Source organism: Penicillium samsonianum (genome assembly GCF_028829775.1).
Source record: "Penicillium samsonianum strain IBT 33392 chromosome Unknown utg000003l_segment0_segment0, whole genome shotgun sequence".
In the NCBI taxonomy this organism is placed as follows: Eukaryota; Fungi; Ascomycota; class Eurotiomycetes; order Eurotiales; family Aspergillaceae; genus Penicillium; species Penicillium samsonianum.
Window position 1 is genome coordinate 5,308,707 of NW_026643261.1, and position 20,351 is coordinate 5,329,057.

At 51.2% G+C, this 20,351-nt stretch overlaps 7 protein-coding genes across 7 annotated transcripts; 4 read left to right on the forward strand and 3 right to left on the reverse strand.

Moving 5' to 3' along the window:
* Positions 1-367: 367 nt before the first annotated feature.
* N7471_005634 (putative rRNA biogenesis protein RRP5) lies at positions 368-5,883 on the reverse strand (the record flags this gene model as incomplete). The annotated part of the gene is made up of 3 exons (XM_057278353.1): positions 368-916; positions 971-5,365; positions 5,413-5,883. 3 exons carry the CDS (start codon positions 5,881-5,883, stop codon positions 368-370), a joined length of 5,415 nt encoding a protein of 1,804 aa, XP_057137963.1.
* A 954-nt stretch (positions 5,884-6,837) lies between these two features.
* N7471_005635 (uncharacterized protein) lies at positions 6,838-7,047 on the forward strand (the record flags this gene model as incomplete). The annotated part of the gene is made up of 1 exon (XM_057278354.1): positions 6,838-7,047. The coding sequence occupies one exon, from the start codon at positions 6,838-6,840 to the stop codon at positions 7,045-7,047; it is 210 nt and encodes a 69-aa protein (XP_057137964.1).
* Positions 7,048-8,088: 1,041 nt separating this feature from the next.
* On the forward strand, positions 8,089-10,313 carry N7471_005636 (uncharacterized protein; the record flags this gene model as incomplete). Its single annotated transcript, XM_057278355.1, has 3 exons — positions 8,089-8,704; positions 8,755-8,865; positions 8,917-10,313. 3 exons carry the CDS (start codon positions 8,089-8,091, stop codon positions 10,311-10,313), a joined length of 2,124 nt encoding a protein of 707 aa, XP_057137965.1.
* A 397-nt stretch (positions 10,314-10,710) lies between these two features.
* Positions 10,711-11,796, forward strand: N7471_005637 (uncharacterized protein; the record flags this gene model as incomplete). The annotated part of the gene is made up of 2 exons (XM_057278356.1): positions 10,711-10,751; positions 10,815-11,796. 2 exons carry the CDS (start codon positions 10,711-10,713, stop codon positions 11,794-11,796), a joined length of 1,023 nt encoding a protein of 340 aa, XP_057137966.1.
* A 176-nt stretch (positions 11,797-11,972) lies between these two features.
* On the reverse strand, positions 11,973-14,166 carry N7471_005638 (chaperonin-containing T-complex alpha subunit TCP1; the record flags this gene model as incomplete). Its single annotated transcript, XM_057278357.1, has 7 exons — positions 11,973-12,356; positions 12,417-13,451; positions 13,513-13,617; positions 13,671-13,756; positions 13,816-13,863; positions 13,924-14,068; positions 14,116-14,166. 7 exons carry the CDS (start codon positions 14,164-14,166, stop codon positions 11,973-11,975), a joined length of 1,854 nt encoding a protein of 617 aa, XP_057137967.1.
* A 28-nt stretch (positions 14,167-14,194) lies between these two features.
* N7471_005639 (proline--tRNA ligase) lies at positions 14,195-16,522 on the forward strand (the record flags this gene model as incomplete). Its single annotated transcript, XM_057278358.1, is given in 6 exon segments — positions 14,195-14,290; positions 14,302-14,723; positions 14,793-14,923; positions 14,976-15,036; positions 15,089-16,149; positions 16,218-16,522. 6 exon segments carry the CDS (start codon positions 14,195-14,197, stop codon positions 16,226-16,228), a joined length of 1,782 nt encoding a protein of 593 aa, XP_057137968.1. The 3' UTR covers positions 16,229-16,522.
* A 780-nt stretch (positions 16,523-17,302) lies between these two features.
* N7471_005640 (uncharacterized protein) lies at positions 17,303-19,426 on the reverse strand (the record flags this gene model as incomplete). Its single annotated transcript, XM_057278359.1, has 1 exon — positions 17,303-19,426. One exon carries the CDS (start codon positions 19,424-19,426, stop codon positions 17,303-17,305), a length of 2,124 nt encoding a protein of 707 aa, XP_057137969.1.
* Between the last annotated feature and the right edge of the window lie 925 nt (positions 19,427-20,351).

Genomic DNA, 20,351 nt, shown 5'->3' on the forward strand with positions numbered 1-20,351 from the left:
AGAGAAAAAAACCGAAAGTACCAGGGCTGTCATTATAATGTTCGGAGGTTAAAACCGCAAGGCAGCCATGATGTTAAGAAGCGGTGATTGGATCCGTGGTAGTCTCAAGGTCAATTTGGTTACATCCATGGATCTACTAGTAGTCTATTACCTACATATGTAGGTACATATGTAGGTGGTAGTACCCCGTGGACTGGTGGAATATACACGTGCTGGATTGTTGATGCTGATTGATCAAAATTGAGAAAACCTGGGAATAACAAAAATAAAGATATTTCCATCGCTATATACAAGTACAACATTGAAATTCACAAATGCAGGCCCCAAACACCCATGGGTTCACATGAACACACTTTTTTTTATAGATTTACTCCTGAAGAGATTTGACATAGGTAACAGCCCGTGCCTTGACCTCCTCAACCATCTTCTCATCTCCATTGGCAGCAGCTAGACTCTCCTCAAAGGAAAGCCACTTCTTAAACAGGAATCGGGCCTGCTTAGGTTTGAGCTTCTTGCTAGCGTCCACGCTAACGGGACCCTTCTTGCCACTCTGCAGACCAAGGACGCGCTCGAAGAGACGGCGCACTTGCTCCGCATCGCCGACCTTGATCTCCAGGTCCAGGAGCACGTTCCACAAGTCAATGCGCTTGGGGAATGAGGACAGGAGACCCTCGAAGACGGTACGACCGCGCTCGACGTCTCCGTTGGCGGAGCGGAATTCAAGCTGGGCGAACTTGGAGGTCGTTTCGACGTGGGTGTGGGCAGGGAGGGACTGAAGGGCGCGCGGGAGTAGAGCCCGAGCACGGTCGGGGGAGGCCATGGTGTCGAAGAGGAAGCTGGCGTAGTTGTAGAAGAACTTGGGGGACTGGGAGGAAACCTTCTTCTTGAGAGCTGCGTAGAAGAGATCACTTGCTTTCTGTGAGATTGTTAGCATCCGTGGAGAGTAAAATTCGACATAGATAACACATACCTGGTTCTTGCCGGATTGGATGTAAATACTGATCATCCGCTCATAGATCTCCTGGGGCTCGTTGTACTGGCAGGCACGCTTGAAGACCTCCTCGAGACTGTCGTCGTCACCGTAGGTGTTCTCCATGTTCAGCAGTGCAACCCAGATGTTCAGCTTCTCAGCATCCTGGCCCATGGTGATAGTGCGCAAAGCACGTTCAGCAATGGCGCGAGCCTTCTCGATCTCACCCAACTCAAGCTGGAAGGCCATGTACTGCAGCCACAGCAGCGAGGAGTCTGGCTCACCGAGAAGGAGTCGCTCAAAGTCGGCAACGGACTGAGGGCCATTGGCGTCCAAGTCGCCGGTGCGGTCCACCTGGATCTCGGCCTTGCGGTTCTTCTTCTTCTTCTTTTTGGAGCCCTCATCTTCGCTGTCGGAGCGCGCGGTGGCATCGGTCTGGGCGGTGCCGCTCCAGTCGAAGCCGCTCGCACCGAGACCTCCGGCCTTGCTGGGCTTCTGCATCGGGACATCTTCATCGTCATCCTCAGATTCCTCCTCCTCGCTGTCATCCTCCACATCAACACCTCCCATGGATTCATCATCGTTATCCTCGTCTTCGCTGTCGTCCTCGCCGAGTTCGACACCGCCAAGACCATCAATGCTCATGCTGTCCTCATCCTCGCTGTCGTCTTCCTCTTCATCCTGGAAGTGGGAAGCCTTGAGTGAGAATGAGATCTTCTTCGACTCGAGGTCGATCTTAATGACCTTGGCCTTAACAGCATCGCCTTCGTCGTACAGTTTGCGAGCATCTTCGACGCGCTTCTCAGCCATCTCACTGCGGTGGCAGAGACCGCTGATGTTTGACGACCCATCAATAACAATGAAAGCACCGAACTCCTCGACCTTGCGGACCTTGCCGGTGACAATCTGACCATCCTTAAGATCCTTAAGAGTGATCGGAGCCTTGAAGTTGGGGTCTAGAACAGACTCCTTCAAGCTCAGCTGCAGCTTGCCTTGCTCGGCGTCAACGAATGTGACCTTGCCCTTGACGAGCTGATCCGGCTGGAATGAGTCCTTCCATTCCTTGAGATACGAATCGGAAAGATCAGACACGCGGACGTAAGCTGTGATATCGTGGCTGACTGCCACGAAGAGACCGGAATCGGTGACTCGTCGGACGAAGCCGCGAATGATGTCGGTGGGCTTGACTTCCTTGAGCGAAGAGATCTCACGGTCCTGCACGGGCAGAGAGGAGCTCATGACCTTGGAGGGGCGCAACGACAAGGCAATCTTCTTGTTGGACTTGTCAACAGCAATAACGCAGGCTCGGAGAACCTCATTCTTGTTGTGTACGGTAGGGTTGGCCTTGGAGTAGTCATCTGCGAGGTCGATCAGGTTGACCGCGCCGACAAGTGACTCGCCGAGCTGCATAACGAGTTGGCGCTCAGTGACCTTGGTAACACGACCAGGCAAGATCATGCCAACGGAGATATCTCCAAATGTGAGCTTGTCGTATCCTTGCTTTGCAGAGAGGTTGAGGTGGCCCTTCTCGGCATTAACAGCAGTGACCTGGACCTTCAAAGCAGAGCCGATGGGGAAGTTCTTCTCAATATCAGTCAACAAGGATAGATCGTCTGATGCATCCATGAAGCGCAGTCTGCCGCGCACGTTGGGGGACAGGTTAACCCAGAGGCAGTCATCGGCAACATTGTTGACGAAGCCTATCCAAGAGGAGCCGACTTGAACCTGCTCCATGTTAAGAGGGGTAGGGTTGGCAGCCTTGACGTAGCTTGGCTTGAGAGAGAGCTCGAACACAGGGTACTTTCCAGTGCGGTGGCTGATGGGGAGGAACTTGTGGTTACGGGCATCGTGAACACCAAGGATTCTGGCGGAGAGAGTCTGCTTGGCCTTGAAGAATCGCAAGGGCTGCTTGCGATCCTTGATGTCCTTCCAGTCGTCGAATATCTCGGACACATCAATGCGACCCTGGATGTTATCCGCGAGCTGCACATTGACCTGGGTTGCCTTGATAGAGACGACCTTGCACTCAACGATTCTGCCGAAGGTGAAATCGGACATGCTCTTGATGTTGTCGTCGACGGGGTTGGCAACGGTCTCGTCAGTCTGCTTGACCGCTTTCTTGGGAGCGGCCTGGGTAGCCTGAACGGGCTTCATACTCAGAATGAAGCGCTTGAATTCCTGATCCACAGACTGGACATTGACAACAATCGTTTGCGCCTTGGTCAACCCGTAGTGAGGCTGCTCGAGGTTGGCGTCTTCAATAAGACGCTTGGGGAGCAAGCCAGTGAGGCCGCCGAGGAATTCAACGAAGACACCGTCGGGTGTGATGTTGCGGACGAATCCTGTGACAAGGGAGCCCTCTTGGACTTCCTCGAACTGGCCCGGGATGTTCTTCTGTTTGGCAGCTTTCTTCAAGCTGGCCCTGCTAGAAACCTTGATAAGACGGTGAGCGCGCTGAATGTTGAGGACCAAAAGATCGTTCAGCTTCTGTCCGACGCGGAGCTTAGACAACATCGAGCTTTGCTTCGATGGGGGCCCGTCGATGAGGTGTTGAGCGTCGAGACGAGCGACGAGGCCCGACTCGTCAAGCTTGAGGAGTACATCATCATTAGACTTCTCGAAGACGATTCCAGTAACAAGGTGGCCGGGGTGGAGGTTTTCAAAGGCCTCACGATACTTCTCGGTAAATGTCGAGGGGTCCTTGCACGAGACAGCAAGTCTTCCAAGGGATGCATCCACGCTCAGAGCATGAACATTGACAACCTGGCCGAGTCTGAAGTGCTGGGCCGGATCCTGGATGTAGGCTTCACTCATCTCAGAAACAGGAAGGAAACCACGGACCTCACCGTAGAACTGCACAACAGCACCATGACTCTGAAGGTTGACAATGGTACCAGGAGACTGAGCCGAAGGAGTGATATCTTTGTAGTCCTTCCAGATAGTAGACTCGCTGTTGAGCAAGCTCTTCTTCAGGGTCAAACGAATTTGGCGTTTTTCGAGGTTCACAGAGAGGATTCTCAGCGAAAGCTTCTGGCCCTCGCGGAACTTCTTCTCTGGGAACTGAAGCATGGTATCCGCAAAGTGCATGGAGGGAACAAGACCGGTGATTCCGTCGGCCAAGTTGACAATCAATCCATTCATACCATCGGCACCGATCAGAAGCTTCTCAACCTTTCCTTTTACAATAGCACCCACATTCACATCCTCGACGCGAAGGAAGGGCTGCTCGATAACGCTCTTCTCAAATGAGAGAATGTAGAGGTTATCAATCGAGTTGTACCCAATGACTCTTGCCTCGTGGACGGCGTCCAGCTGGAAAGCTCCAGAACTTTCATCAATTGTTTCGACCTTGCCATCAGAGAGTCTCGACATGTGAACGAAGCCCATATGCTTTGTCTCTCCAATCCGAGCATAGACACCCAGACCGTGATCGACCTTCACGACCTTGACCTCAGGGATAATGGCGGAGATAGCAGGTGCATCATCAGAAGAACCGGGACCGCGAGCATCGGATGAGAGCTTGAGCACGTGATCGAGCATAGAGAAGCTGACCTTGAGAGGCTCAGCGGCGGGGAAAGTTGAAATAATACGACCCTTGATTTTTGCACCAATCTTGAATTTCTTCTCCAGGTCAATCTTGCCATTGATGCTAGACTGGACCAGATCAACGGTTGCGTCGAGCATTCCCATAATCTTTCCGATCATTCCGTTCGATGTGACTTCCGTGAGAAGAATTTCTGCGGCGGTACCGGGGAGGAAAGTGTTGATCGTAGGGGCCGAGCTGAGGTAGTTGGACTTCTTGATCGAGGCGGATGTTTGGAAGTTGGAGGACAGCTTGATGACATTGCCACCGGGGTTCTGACCAGTGACCATGCAAAGGAAAACAGAGCCTTCCTTGATGCTAGAATAATCCACACTGGGGTCGGTCTCTTTGGAGGACATGAAGCCCTTTAGTTCTGAACCTTCAATGCCAAGATCCATAACCACACCGTGATCTTCTACACTGACAACGGACGCTTGGACAGCCGAGTTCACAACAAGATCGGACTTCGAGAAGCCGGTGTTTGTTTGTCTAGGGTCGACCGAAAGCTCAATTCGCCTCTTGCCCTTTGCCTTTGGATCATCGGGGTTGCTGCCAGTAGACACAACGAATGCCCGCAGGTATTGACCCAAATAGAAATGATCCTTCAACTCAAAGCTCTCGTCGTCGGAGCTGTCCTCAGCATCGTCATCTTCACCTTCGTCGTTCAACATCTTCTCAAGTCTGTCTTCGAGGCCCTTCGAAACGGATGTGAGAGGGACGTAGCCGGTAAGGTTGTTGGGCAGTGAAAGGCCGATGTCGTGGGCGTTGATACTCGAGACCTGACCCAGGATCATGGCTCCGGGTACAATGCGCTGGAATTGTTAGAGTGATGCGATGGTAAAACTTTGTTAGCACGTACCTTGAAGCTAAGACCCTCGATGCGAACATCTTGCTTGTCATCAGTTTCCTTGTCCGCGGACTTCTTGCTCTTTGACTTCTTCTTGCGCGACTTCTTGGTAGCCGTGGTGGTTTCTTCGTCCTCCATTTCAACATCATTGTCACTTTCATCGGCGAATTCGTTTGAAGGCGTCTTCTGAGTGGGTTTCTTGTTTCCAGATTCTTTCTGCTCGAACAAGACATCTCTGTTGGCCTGGATTTGAATTTGCTTGCGCTCCAATGGTGTCAGAACACTTGCGCCACCACGAGGGAACGATGGCTCGTCATCACGCAGCACGGAAAGTTCTGAAGCTTTCCCAGCGGTGGATGTGGTAGCATCGTCTGACTTCTTGTGGTCTTTCTTGACCTCCTCCGCTCCAACTTTAGCACGTTTTTGCGGCTGGCGGGAAGTATTTTCTTCGGGGGCATTCCCCTTGCGCTTGATTGGCGCCATTCTTAAACTGGCAAAACCGAATCGTGCAGTTGCAGATTGCGGTCTAATTCCTCAAGAGGAAAGATAAAAAAAATTCCGCGGACCCGGCAGAACCTTCTGGGCGGTGTAGAGACATGGGGTCATGAGTCAGCAAATTGATGCCTGAATCATACGGATGAATGCCTTGAAATCCCACCGACTTTGCTTATTATCAATTAAAATCTACAAAACAAACTGTACAAGGTAATTTATTGATATCCTACCTAAATATATCTGCGAGAGGAGGGCTTTTTATGTCTTGGTATTTCGCCTTAGGCTGATACGGTGTTTCCTTTCTATTATTGTGCTTCTCAGGGAATCTTCCGCAATGCAGTATGGATTGTTTGTCGAAATGGGATATGGCCTCCCTAGGCCCTAAACAGGAATCATGGTTTTTGTTATCGTCTAGTGGTAAAATAGGCTGTGTTATTTCCCACATTGTTGGCTACTCCGTAGTCTCCCGGTGCATTCACCCTATGCTCTTTCTGGACAATTGCCTTTTAGCAGCAGGGCTTCAAATCTGCCTCGGGGGCGCAAAGGCCGAGTGAGAGTCTTGCCAGCCTTGGCTGATGGCGTCCGCACAATTTCGGAACCGAGGAAGGCCAGGATCGAACTGGTTAGCTTCGCTGACCGACCAGACTATTGCGGCCGCGATCCGCATCGGCCAGTGGTTGCTAGGTCTGTAAGTGTTTAAGAGAGGTACGCAGTGGCACTCTATCCCTTCGCGACGCCGACGGACCGTATGCAATTATCCATTCCCCCTCGACCTATATCAGCTCTTCATGCGGCCGTACATATTCCGGTGATCTACGGAGCCCCGTCCCTGTCGATGAGTGTGCCTCGTCAATTATACCCTCGTTGGCCTCATGATCGATTGGCCTAGAGGACGAAATGAAGGGATGAGAAAACAGGGCTTGCCCCTGCAGCAACAGCGTTATGCGGACTGCAGACGACGATGGAGCTACTGTCGCCGTGTTGGTTCCGTCCTGGGAATTTCGTCTAGGTCGGGGAACGACTGGCAAGCAGAGCTCAATCGACCCGGTGGTGAGAACACTGGCGGCTGACAATGCGCATACATGTGATTCTCCGGAAATAGCAACAGCGCTTTGGGGTATGGTTATTGCATCAAGTGGTCGAGTAGTCTAGTCATTCGTGCGATTTTCCCCTGCGCTATAAATCGGACATAGAGACGATTGGCAGGCAGGTCTCGTCTGAATGAGGTCCTGCCGCAACTCTTTCCGTTTGGAGTTGAAACAGGGCGGAGCATGTCTGCCACAACTTGTAGTTAGTTAGCTATCTGTTTGTCAGTTGTCTGACAATTCAGGTAGTGGATATTTGTCCTGTGTGACGTAGATTTGAGCTCCAGTTGTCTTGCCTAAGCAATCTCAACTCCCTCTTCACTTGCTTCCTTGGCAAGCCCTCGAAATCCGTCATAATCTAAATGATTGTAGCACGTCAAAAGTTTTGCTGATAAGTTACAATTGGGTAGCGGATCCATGTTTACAAACGATCGTCAGAATCCATTTGAGATAGCCGGATTGTTGGGTCTACTAGAGAAATTCTACGTCCTTTAATTAATTCAATGTCCTACTTGAATCACAAGTCTATGCCTTCTCTTCGATAGCGGCCTTCTCCATACAAAACAGGATGTTTTCTTATACATCTAGGTCACATGACGCGGTGCAAGCTGCCTATATGGAGTGTCCTATACAAGGCTACGCCGTCATTGTTGGGCTGCTCGCTCAATGGCACTGCAGGGAATTCTAATTTTTAGGCCAGGGGAAATATCTGATATCGCAATATTCCATAGATTGTTAACTTTGGCAATGAAGTAGTTGTTGTCTGGAATTGGACAGTGTTGACATCAAGATCGTCTAGATGTATAGTGATTCCACGCGTTTTAGGACGAAAAACCAAAACGAATGGGCCTAGGGATTAGCCCAAGCCAACTTGGCGTTAGATATCCGTAGGAGGAATAATTGGGATTGAAGGAGTTCGACATTGAGGGTGGAGGGGGGTAAAATGCCTTAGATGCCTTGACACGACCGCGTCACGTCGCGACACGAAAAAAAGATCCAACTTCCCCGATTCATCTCCGATCCCCTTTAGCCTCTAGTCTTCCAGCCATCAATGCATCCATAGCCTTTTTTTTTTTTTTCTTTCTGCTTTTTTATTATTAAACACACAATGAACATTTCCAATCTCCCGGAGGTACCCCGGTCAGAGCCTGTCCTTCCTCCTCCAGAGCCACCCTCATCCCCGCCGTCTATTGCTTCCGATACTCGCAGACCCAGAAAGCCACCGACTGTAACGCCCCGGTCATTCCGTCGATTCTTCACCCCGCGTTCTTTACTACCCACTGGGGATACTTCTATCACGCCCTCAACCAGCCGCCAGGCCTTACGGGCACTAACATCGCCCGCGGTGAATCGTCTGGGGCCAGCCTTTTCGAGAACCAAGGCTGGCAGCACCAGAAGTCCCCATGATGGCTTACCGGAGGACTTTATTCGCACCCCAAGCAGGAAAAGAAAGAACTCATTCTCCTCAGTCGTCTCCCCGCAATCCTCGCCTCTTAAGAGAGTTCGTGTCCGGTCTCCGACGCATGATGTGGAACAAGATATTAAGATTCCAAACATCGACATCCATCTTGATGCATTAGCACCACCAAGTCCACCAAAGCGAAACCCCCCCGTGGCCCCTGTGCGCCGCTCCCAGGCATTGCAATCATCTGGTGCATTGTTTATGCGAACTGTGGCCGGGGCCCGGGCAAATAAAGTAACCCTACGATCAAACTCGGGCGCTGGTTGGTACTCATCCCATGACTTACTTGCATACCTCTAATCTTCTCTCTAGGCTGGCAAGATCTTACTTCCAACTTCTATTCGCAATCACGGGACCATCACGAGTTTGGTAACGGATCGGAGGGTCCAGTGGCCCTCCCATTCTGTAATGCTTCATGCAACAGTAAGTCATGTTTCACCGGACTGCTCCCTATACATGCTAACGAATCGGAAGTAAATTCTCTTGTTGCAGTGGGTGACGAAGCGGGTGGAATTCGCCTCTTGGATTCATCGATTGACGAGGATCCTGGGTTCGCGAACGCATATCTTGGGTTCCGTCCACACACGAATTCGATCATGGACCTCGAGTTCTCATCGGACGACATGCTACTGGCTACAGCATCTGGCGACCAAACGTCTCTTATTATTGATATGACAACACAACGACCCATCCACTGTTTATCGAATCACTCATCCTCCGTTAAGCGTATCCAATTCCAACCGGCGTCCAACAACAAGGTTCTTGCTACTTGCAGTCGGGATGGAAATGTCAATATTTGGGATCTCCGCTGCAAAGGGTTTGAACGGCCTGCGTTGCAAGTCCAATGCTCCCTGGAATCCGAAACCGAAAACGCCACGACCACTGCACCTCCAAAGATGTTATACCCCCACGTTCTGAATACAATTGAAGGTGCCCATGCATACACAACCTCTCAAAAACCTACCATGGACAAAAATGATGTGCCACCAATTGGCCGGACCGACATCACCGTTACTTCCCTCGCTTTTCTCTCACCTGGCCGGGAAAATCTTTTTGTTACGGCTTCTGAGGCTAGCGCAAGTGTCCGGCTTTGGGACTTGCGAACAGCACACAACAATCGTCGTGGTCGACCTGTCATCCCTCTATCCACAACACAAGAGCCAGAAAGCCATGTGAAGTATCGACGCTTTGGCCTGACTTCCATGGCATTTGGAGGAGATGGCTCAAGATTGTACACACTTTGCCGAGACAACACCGTTTACACATATTCGACCTCACACTTGATTCTTGGGCATGCGCCTGAACTTTCACTCAACAACAACCGTCCACGAAGGACTGGAGGCTCCGACAAAGACGGTCTTGGGCCTCTCTATGGTTTCCGCCACCCTCGCCTCCAAATTTCCTCATTCTATGTGAAATTAGCAGTGCGCAAAGCAAACCACGATCATCCGGAGATGCTGGCTACTGGGAGCAGCGACCACTGCCCCATTCTTTTCCCTACCGATGAACGGTACCTCAATTCTCCCGTGACATCACCAGCCGAATCTCTGCCTAGCAGGACTTCCCTTTTCACCACCCGCTCAGGACTTCGTCGTACCAACTCTGGAATCGGGCTGTCCGGCCGTCTCGAAGATACCATCCCAATCTACCAATCAGGCACTCCTCTCATCGAAGGCCATCAGAAAGAGGTCACTGGTCTGTCCTGGACGCCATCTGGTGAACTCATTTCTGTGAGTGACGACTACTCCGCTCGATGCTGGCGTGAGGGACCCGAGGCTCGCGAGCTTCGAAATGGTGGTGAAACTGAGGGTAAACGCTGGATGTGTGGCTGGGCTGATATGAAAGACTCAATTGACGACGAAGACGAATGATTCCCCGGCGTCTTTTGTGCTTTTTATTGTTTTGCATTTTCCGAGGTGTCTGGATGGTTCTTTTTTTTTTGCCTGTGGGCATTTTACTGGCGTTTGGGAGGGCATATTAATTAGCGTAGCATATCCTTTATTCCGGGCTTATTTGCATTAGTATCTGACTGGAACAAACTTGTCCCTCATTCATCGAGTCCAATTAATGTAATACATCTGCATCGAGTATGGGCCAATAAACTAATATTTTCAAAGGTGAATTTGAAGTAGAAATGTCTACAGGCCGGGGTGTACGTCGAGGTCGTCCCCGGGGTCATACCGAGCGATAAGATAAGGCCAACCTCGATGAAAAAAAGTTCCGCCAACAACTCCAATCCTCCAATCTTCCACTGCAAAACCACCCAAAATGCCTCACAAACACAAGAGACGCGGCGAAGCCGATAAAGCGTGAGCACTAGAAATCTACTAGGTCTATTCAAAACCCAATACTGACGATTCCCCTCGCGTCAGCCACTTCGATCTCCCACCCTCAGAGATAGCAAAAGCACTTCCAGTCCGCGATGTGGTCAAGCCCAAGCTAGGCAAGAACGGCAAAAAACTCGTCAACAAGAACCAATCCAAAGATCAGAACCAGAGCGCCAACAAAGCACCCACCCACCGCCTCAAGAATGTCACCGAAGACGACACCCCGAAAGCATTCCGCCGCCTAATGCAATACCAGCAGACAGGTCGACGGGCGCCATCAGGACTAAAGACGGGCGAGCGCCCGAACAAGCGCAAGCGCAATGCTACAGAAGACGCAACAGCGTCATCGAAGAAGCCCGCGAAGGTAGCGGAAACGCAAAAACCCAAACCCTCCGCCAAGGAGAAGACCGAAATGCCCAAGATCATGCCTGGCGAGCGGCTGGCCGAGTTCGTAGCACGTGTTGACCGCGAAATGCCATTGTCGCAGATGACCAAGTCGGTCAAGACAGGTGACGCCAAGAACAAGGAGCAGCACAAGCGGACGAAGCATGAGAAGCATCTGCTGCGACTGCAGAAGGGGTGGCGTGAACAGGACGCTAAGATCCGGGAGAAGGAGCAGGAGGAGCGGGAAGAGCGGGAGGATGAGATGGAGGTTGAGTTGCGGCAGTGGAAGGAGTGGGAAATTGAGGCCGCTGGGGGAAAGAAGAAGAAGGCTACGAAGAAAAACAAGAAGAAGGGAATGAATGCTGATGGGGATGCTCCTGATAGCGGGGACGATGATCCTGATCCTTGGGCTAAGCTGAAGAAGCGTGACGAGGAGCGGAAGAAGAATCCATTTGAGGTTGCGAAGGCGCCGCCTCAGTTGGTTAAACCCCGGGAGATCTTTAAGGTGCGTGGTGGGGCTAAGGTTGATGTTGCCAATGTGCCTGCTGCGGTTGGGAGTTTGAGACGCCGTGAGGAGTTGGCTGGTGAGCGGAGGAATATTGTTGAAGAATACCGCAAGTTGATGGCCGCCAGGCGGCAATGAGGGATATAGATCTAGCAGAATGGTTGTTTAGTGCTACGGGTTTCATGTATCTACTTTGAGAGAAATTGGTTCATATGCAGTTGCAGCAGAAATGAGAATTTACTACTGCTGATCATCTATGTCACATCATATTACTGCCTTTTTTTGGGATTGGGGTAGTCAAAATGAGCTCAGGCTTAGTGGCCGTGGCCGTCATCCTGCTGCTGCTCGGGGTCCAGCTTGATGATCGTATCAATGCGCATGATGGATATGCAAGCCTCCACAGCACTCTTGAGCTGCTTGATCTTGCTCATGCTGGGCTCCAGCACACCAGCCTTCAAAGTGTCGTGAACCCGTCCCTTCGTCAGATCCAAACCGTAGTTGCGGTAAGTCTTCTTCTTGGCAATGGCCTTCTCCTCCTCGTTAGCATCGCCGTCCTGCACACGCTGTGACAGGGCGTGGCGGACACGGAGCTGAGCAACGAGCTCAGATGAATCCTTCGCTGCGTTGACTGCCAGAGTCTGAGGGATGACAAGGAGAGACTGTGCGAACTCGCCAATGGCCAGTTGCTCACGGGAACCCTGTAGTGCAAATGTTAGAAACTGATAAAGGAGAAAGTAACAGCGAACAATATTACTTACAACTGTGACTGCGAATTCCTCGAGGTAGATGTGAAGTGCGGTTTCCACGGCTCCACCGCCGGGAACAATGCTTCCGCTCTCCAAAGTGCGCTTGATGGCACAGAGAGAGTCGTGAACAGAGCGCTCCATCTCGTCCAAGCTGTACTCGTTGGCACCACGGAGGATAATGGAAGCCGCAGTGTGGATCTTGGTACCCTTGATCAGGATACACTCGTCGTCCGAGATACGCTCCTGCGAAACCGACTCTGCGTGTCCAAGGTTTGATGCCTCGAACTTCTCATCTCCGTTAAGGTCAGAGAGGGTGCTGACCATGGTAGCACCGGTGGCCCTAGCAATGCGGCGCAGGTCCTCCTTCTTGCAGCGACGGACTGCCATGGCTCCCTTCTCAATGAAAAGCTTGAGGACCATGTCGTCAATGCCCTTAGTCGTGAGGACGACGTTGGCACCAGACTTCAGGATCATATCAACACGCTCCATAACAATGCCGGACTCCCGCTGACGGATCTTCTCCAATTGATCGGGGTCTTCCACTGTAATCTGAACACCGAGCTTCATCCGCTCCTTCTGCAGGTTCATGTCGAGAATAGCGATCTTGGCATCGGCCACGTGGGTTGTCATGGCCTGGGAAGCAACAGTGCAGTTCAACGCGTAACCGTCCACAAGTACGGACTCGGTACCACTCTTTCCGTGAGCCTTAAGCAGGTTCACGGCCTTGACTGGGTATTTGACTTCGCCTCTCTGGTTCAAAGACTTCACCTGCAGCATTGCGTCCACACACATGTTCGCAAAGAAATCGGAATCGGAACCGATGATCTTGCTGGACATGGAAGTCTTCGCAATGTTGACCAAGCTGTCCTTTCCGATATTATCCACCTTAGTCGTAACATTTTCATTCATATACTTGACGGCTTCGCGCAGGGCAATTCGGTATCCGTTGATGATCGTGGTGGGGTGTATACGGTTCTTCATCAACTCGTTGCCTCTCCGGAGAAGTTCAGCGGCGATCAAAACAACTGAGGTAGTACCATCTCCGACCTATTGAAATTTATATTATAAGCGTGTGTTTGAAATGTGCGTCTGTTGTAGAGGCCCGTACCTCCTTGTCCTGTTGTTGGGCCAGATCAACAAGGATCTTGCCCGCAGGGTGCTCAATATCAAGAAGAGACAGAATAGTAGCGCCATCGTTCGTCACAGTCACATCCTGCCAGATGTTAGAAGCTGCAGCCAAGTCTGCGGGGTTTATCGTTTCCATACCCCTATGTCGTCCACCATCATCTTGTCCAAACCGGACGGACCGAATGAGGATTTGATGACATTGGCGATCGCCTGTGTTGCCAGAACTGCAAGGAATCAGCTGTCAATCCCTAACAACAACAACCCCATCAATTATTCAACATACCATTCTGCTCACGGACATCAGCACCGGTGATTTTCTGCCCACCCAAGACTGTGCGAGACTGGTCAGTTTATTGTAACGAAAACGATGATCGATTAGATGAAGACCCACAGAGCGTGTCCGCATTCCGCGGCGCCTCAAAAATGCCTGCCATAGTTAAAACAGACGATGTAATATGAGCTATTCGATGCGATGGCAGAGCTGTCTGGCTTCGGGGGGGTGCTGTGGGCACTAAAAGTTCTGCCAAGGCGGTGTGCTAGTAATTTTCGATATCGCATCCCACTTTACGGAGGGGAGTCATACCCCGATTTCGCTTGCTTGCAATCTTACTTTCGACTCGGGTTTCCCTTTCATTGTCTAGTCAGACACTCGCTTCTTCAACATGGCTAGCCAGAACCCCAGCGACGACCGCGCCTTCGAGGGCGCTGCCCCCAGACCTTGCCTGACCGCACTCAAAACCCCGCCGAAGACCAGGCGGGTGAGTCAAAGAACGCCGCCAAAAAAGCCGCGAAGCTCGCCAAATTGAAGGCGGATAAGGCTGATAAGAAGGCCTCGAACAAGGGAGAGAAGGGTATCGGCAAGCCAGAGGCCAAGAAAGCTTCTAAGAAGAAGGTTGATGGTGCCGCGCTGATCGGTATTGATGTCTTGAAGGAGGAGGACTTCTCTGGCTGGTATCAGCAGGTTCTCACCAAGGGTGATTTGCTGGACTACTATGATGTCTCCGGTTGCTTCATTCTCAAGCCTGCGTTGTTCTTCATCTGGGAGGAGATCCAAGAATACTTCAACAAAGCCATCAAGGGAATGGGTGTCAAGAACTGCTCTTTCCCTCTGTTCGTGTCTGAGGATGTTCTGCAGCGTGAGAAGGACCATATCGAGGGCTTTGCCGCTGAAGTTGCCTGGGTCACCCATGCGTATGCCGTCCCTTAAACCTATACTGCCTTTTTATACTTCACTTGAACTGCACTGACATATACTTCCAGTGGCTCGACCCCCCTCGAGAAGAAGATCGCCATTCGCCCTACTTCGGAGACTGTCATGTACCCCTACTACGCCAAGTGGATTCGCAGTCACCGTGATCTCCCCCTTCGTCTCAACCAGTGGAACTCAGTCGGTGCGGCCTCCGTTCTTTCTCCATACCCTCGAAATGTTACTAATATCAACAGTGAGATGGGAATTCAAGAACCCTCAACCACTCCTCCGGTCACGAGAGTTCCTTTGGCAAGAGTATGTTCTTGACACTCCTTTCTGTTCAAAATGACATACTAACAATGTGCAGAGGTCACACCGCTCACCTGACTGAAGGTGCTGCCCGCGAGGAAGTTCTGAGCATCCTTGACTACTATGCCAAGATTTACAAGGAGCTCCTTGCCGTGCCTGTCGTTAAGGGCCAGAAGACCGAGAAGGAGAAGTTCGCCGGCGGTAACTACACCACCACTGTCGAAGGCTACATCCCCGCCACTGGCCGGGGTATTCAGGGTGGTACATCCCACGGACTGGGCCAGAACTTCAGTAAGATGTTCGGTATCACTGTTGAGGATCCCACCGCTACGGTCGATGAGAAGAAGCCCCCTCTGCACGTCTGGCAGAACTCCTGGGGTCTGTCTACCCGCTCACTGGGTGTCATGGTCATGATCCACAGTGACAACAAGGGTTTGGTCCTTCCTCCTCGTGTCGCTGAGATCCAGGTTATCATTGTCCCAGTCGGTCTCACAGCCAAGACTACCGAAGAGGAGCGGGAGAAGCTCAATGCCGAGGTCGACGGCCTCGTCGCCGTCCTCGTTGCTGCCGGCGTCCGTGCCGACAGCGATAAGACCAGCTACTCCCCCGGCTGGAAGTTCAACCAGTACGAGCTCCGCGGTGTGCCTCTGCGCATTGAATTCGGTCCCGGCGAGTCCGCCGGCCACTTTGTTACCACCGCCCGCCGTGATATCCCCGGCAAGGATGGCAAGGGCAGCATCCCTATCCCCGAGCTGGGTACTGGCGTTCCTGCGCTTCTTGAGACCATCCAGTCTGATCTGTACAACCGTGCCGACGAGCAGTTCAAGGCCCACCGCATCAAGGTCACTAAGTGGGATGACTTTGTTCCCGCTCTGAACAACAAGAACATTTGTGTCATTCCCCACTGCTTGACCGAGGAATGCGAGGACCAGATCAAGGATATGAGTGCCCGCAAGGCCGAGGAAGACTCCGGCGAGGCTGAGGATGCCAAGGCCCCCAGCATGGGCGCTAAGTCTCTGTGCATTCCTTTCGAGCAGCCCGAGGGTCTTGAGCAAGGTGTCACTCCCTGCTGCAACCCCAAGTGCCAGCGTCTTGCTGAGAAGTGGTGCATGTTTGGCCGTAAGTTTCTAATTCCCAGGGGTTTCCCCCCCATTATCCACGACAAAACACTAACTATTTCAATACAGGCTCTTATTAAGCTATTGCGTTGCATCCAAATTAGATCTTTCATCTCCTGTCGCCAAAACTACCATGCAGTCCGAACCACTAGTGGTCACTACCGCCGAGTGCTGAAGGCAGTGTATTTTGCGACACTCTCTACGGAGTAGTACATAGGGAAGCAAAGTTGAAGCATCAGACAATATGGCATTTTCTTCTGTGGGTTCCGAGGCGTCCCTTCAATATGTTGATTTGTCAATGTGGAGTTTAAGGGGAAATGGCAGGTAGTGGCAATGATATTATGAAAATGAGACATGTCATTATTGCTTTTCTAGGATTTCGTTTCTTTCTGTCTATCTGTGTGGCTTTTTTTTGATACCCGCAATCCCGTAAACTAGTATCAGGCTAATGATAAAGAGCACATACATAAATAGCACAAGACAGCAGCCTTGGGGATTCCAAACCCCGAGATCCCGAGGGCAGGACGCTGAGCCTCTATGCCCAAGGAGAAACAGAAAGCTGATATGAAAAGGAAGAATGTAGGTGAAACGTGATGGTATGAATTGACCCTTTGATCAATTATAGAACCAGGAGTATAATGGAATTTACAACAAATACTCATTTCACGAGGGAAGAGACAATTATCTGCAGAGCGAATAATAGGATATTGATAGATATGGCAAACGCTAAGGAGTTTTAATATACACTGGTGATAACAATGACAAGAAGATTGACATGACAGAAACTCCGGCCAAATCATGCAACCAAGGTATTAAGACAAAAGAAGGAAATCTTTGGAGGTTGGCAGGATCCGAGACAAGACAAGAGAAAAAAGAAATGGTGAGAGATAGACTAGGGTTAATATAGACGGGATATATGGATACAAGTTGTATGAGTATGACAAAGAAGGATTGACAAGCGCCATATCGAATGTCAATTCGACAGGGCCAAGAGATAATGAAAAGACTGGAAAGGATTGAGCGGCTTTTTTTGGGAGAACGCAATAAGGCGAGAGAGAGAGGAAGAAAGTCATGAGAGCATCGTTATCATGCGGCAAAATAGAAATATCCCCGCCTAGGTCGGGAAATTGTTCGAAAAGAATGTTGATTCCATCCTAGTAAGTCTCAACCGAGCGCGAACCACGAAGCTGCATGCGAGCACGAGACAACGGCGACAGACTATTCCCGTAATGATTGGTACCACCGCGGCGAACCTGCTGAGGCCAGTACATGAGTTTCTGCGCCTCATCCGGCGAAGCAGCATCGATGACATAGCGGATGTTATTCTCGTCGACGCCTTCGATCTGCACACGCGGCGGGGGAGTCAGGTTAGGGAGGTGAATGATATCATCGTCACTGTCTTCCTGTGAGGTATTACTCGAAGGAGTCGAGTGAGCTTGCATGCAGTAGACTGTCCCGGGGGCAAAAGACAGATCAGGGCCCGCGCAGGTCATGGCGGCAAGATTGCCGATGGATTCCGAGCGTCCTCGTTTGCGAGATACAGAGGGGCTTGCGCAGGCGCCGGTTGAGATAGGTCGCTGTTCACTGCTTGCGTGCAGCACGTCCAGGTACGTGATTGGCTCTCCTGATCCGGGGCGGGTGATGATGGGCTCTTTGTGAGGTTGGAATTCGGCCAGGAAACCTGGGGTGGGGGGTGGGGCGTCGGTGTGTCGACGACGAGCGGGGGAGCTGGAGACTTTTCGTAGGAGGCGGTCATAGCCGACGCTGGTTGAGATGCTACGGCGGGTTTCGGGGGTGCTCTTGTGCTTGTACGAGTTCTTGTTCATGAGCCGTTTCTTCGCGGAGAGGCTTCGGTGGAGTGCTGTTGCTGGTCTGGAGTCGTTGCTGAACTCGTCTTGGTCTGACGAGGGTGTGAATGGAGGCCCTGGGGCGGGCACGGGGACTCGGCGGAATGCCTCGTGGGAATTGACCTCGCGGACTATGGCGTCCTGCAGTGTCTCGTAGGTTGAGTGGGAGCCTTGGACGGACTTGTAAGCCTTGGTGAAAAAGTCCATCATGTCTACGAAGCGTGAAGATGATTTCGGGGGACTGATTGGGCTGGGAACTGGCAAAGGACTGTTCATCACTTCTGCGATGCTGGGAGCCCTGTTCAACTTGCAAGTTGAGGGTGTTGGCGGCTGGATGGCACGGTGCGCAATTTTTGGAGGTCCTTTGGCAGCTAATTGCGTATTGATCGAGAGTCCTCGTGCATTCTTTTTGGAGCTTGGCTCTGATAACTGTGGCGGAGGGAGCGATATTTGTGTCCTGGGGGCTATTGTAGCAGGTTGTTGTGGTACCGAAGCAGCCTTGGCGGCGCCGTCACTATCACCCATAGGAATAGGAATTGTAGGACTATCCGGCAGAGGAGTGTTGCTCCACCTTTTGCCTTGTTTATAGGCAGGGGGAACACCCAGGCGCTGGACAGGAGTTGGGGGTCCATCTTCTTGTGGGACAAAGCCTTCGTCTGCAGACAGGCTCGGCGCAGATCTCTGGGGTCTAAGGTAGTTGCCAAGATGGGACTGTGATCGTGGAGATGAAGTGCCCGAGCCATCATCTGGGGAGAGCTTTGTCCGTAGATTTTCTGCTGATGCCCAGCTCGGCTTCCCTGGGTCCCGCTTCCTGGCTTTGCGCCGTTGGCTTTCTGGAATCCGTACTCTACCAGGCGCAGCCGGCGATGACCAAGAACTTAAGTGAGACAAAGAGCGACCAGGGCTGCTATATTTCGCAATATTTCTGTCGGCCACGTCCTCTTGGTATAAGGCCGAAAGTATACCCGAGCGGGCAATTCCATTCCGGTTTTGGATCCGTAGAAACCGGGTCATGTTTCGTTCCGCGACATCTTCGTTGTATAGGCTGACAGGGGGAGAAATTGGCTCCGGGGTAGTCGTTTGATTTTGCTCCGTAGAGAGCAGAGCATCCATCAAGTCGATATGTCGGCCATTCTGAGGTTTGGGCGCGAAATGAGGGCTGAGAGGCGGCAATTGGGATTGAGAAGATGTCGGCCGTTTCAGTCGATCATGTAGATCTTCGAACTGCTTCTCGATTTGATCAAAATGATGAGCCACATCTAGTGACTGCGAATCTCTGGACAGGAAACCACCCTCAAAGTGACTTCGTGTAGGCGAGTCAACCGCCGTGTGAAAATAGGGTTGATCTATGCCACAGCTCTCCAGTCCAAGGCTGGTTGCCGGACGAGAATGAGTCTTGTCCGTCAGGAATAGTTTCTTCAATCCCACCATTTTGAAGGGTTGAAGTAGATATGAAGTAGATATGAAGCGCAAAACCGGTGCGCAATTGGAAAATGAAGGGCAACGGTAGCGTAGACAGGAGGAAAATAAAATAGAATAATGTCAAGCTAATTATTAAGGGAGCGACGAGACCAGCGGTCATAAAGAATTAAACAAGTTGATGTCATGGCATCCAAGCTCGAAGAATTGAAGACCGTCACAAGGTTCAGGTGTCATATCATAGTGAAAGAAAAGCGGGAGAAAGAAGAACAAAGTCAAGTCAAATCGCAAAGTCCCAAAAAATAGAATAGGGTTCCAGTCCGGAGTAGGTATCCTGTCAAAGCAGAGTGCAGATCTAACACCAGTCTTGTGCCTAGATCAGGGGGAGCGACCCGGTCTTCTCCATGATCCTAAGATGAGGCGCGACGGTTCTAACGCTAAAAATTTTAAGAATATACGGCCTTTTTCTTTGTTTGAAAGTTTGATTCGGCAATTTGCTTCGGCAATTGCAGCTCAAGTCGAGTCTTTGTCTCTTTTTCGAATCCATCTCGGGGGATTTTTTTGGCCCAACACTCAATATCTTGCTAGGTCAAAAGCTGCATAAGAATGGGTCAATTCTGCAGCAAGTGGACATTTCCTTCTTCTCGGAAAACGTTCAGCCTGCATCATAGGCTGAGAGCCTAAGAGCTGCCCCATCCGAGGCTGATCCACACGTGAAGTTTTTTTGACAGGATCCATATCGCTGGCCGATGGGCGAGAAGCTGCTCTGGTGATTTCCCAGAGACATCCACCAGCGATCGTGCACCAATCAGCGATTTTGTCAAAGAGTTCCAAATGTCTAATTATGTCGAACGGGAGAGAACGACGGTGGATTCAGGGCTTGAATAGTGGCATACGATGGAGCTTCCAATTTCCGCGCAAGCCGGTCATTGGTGCG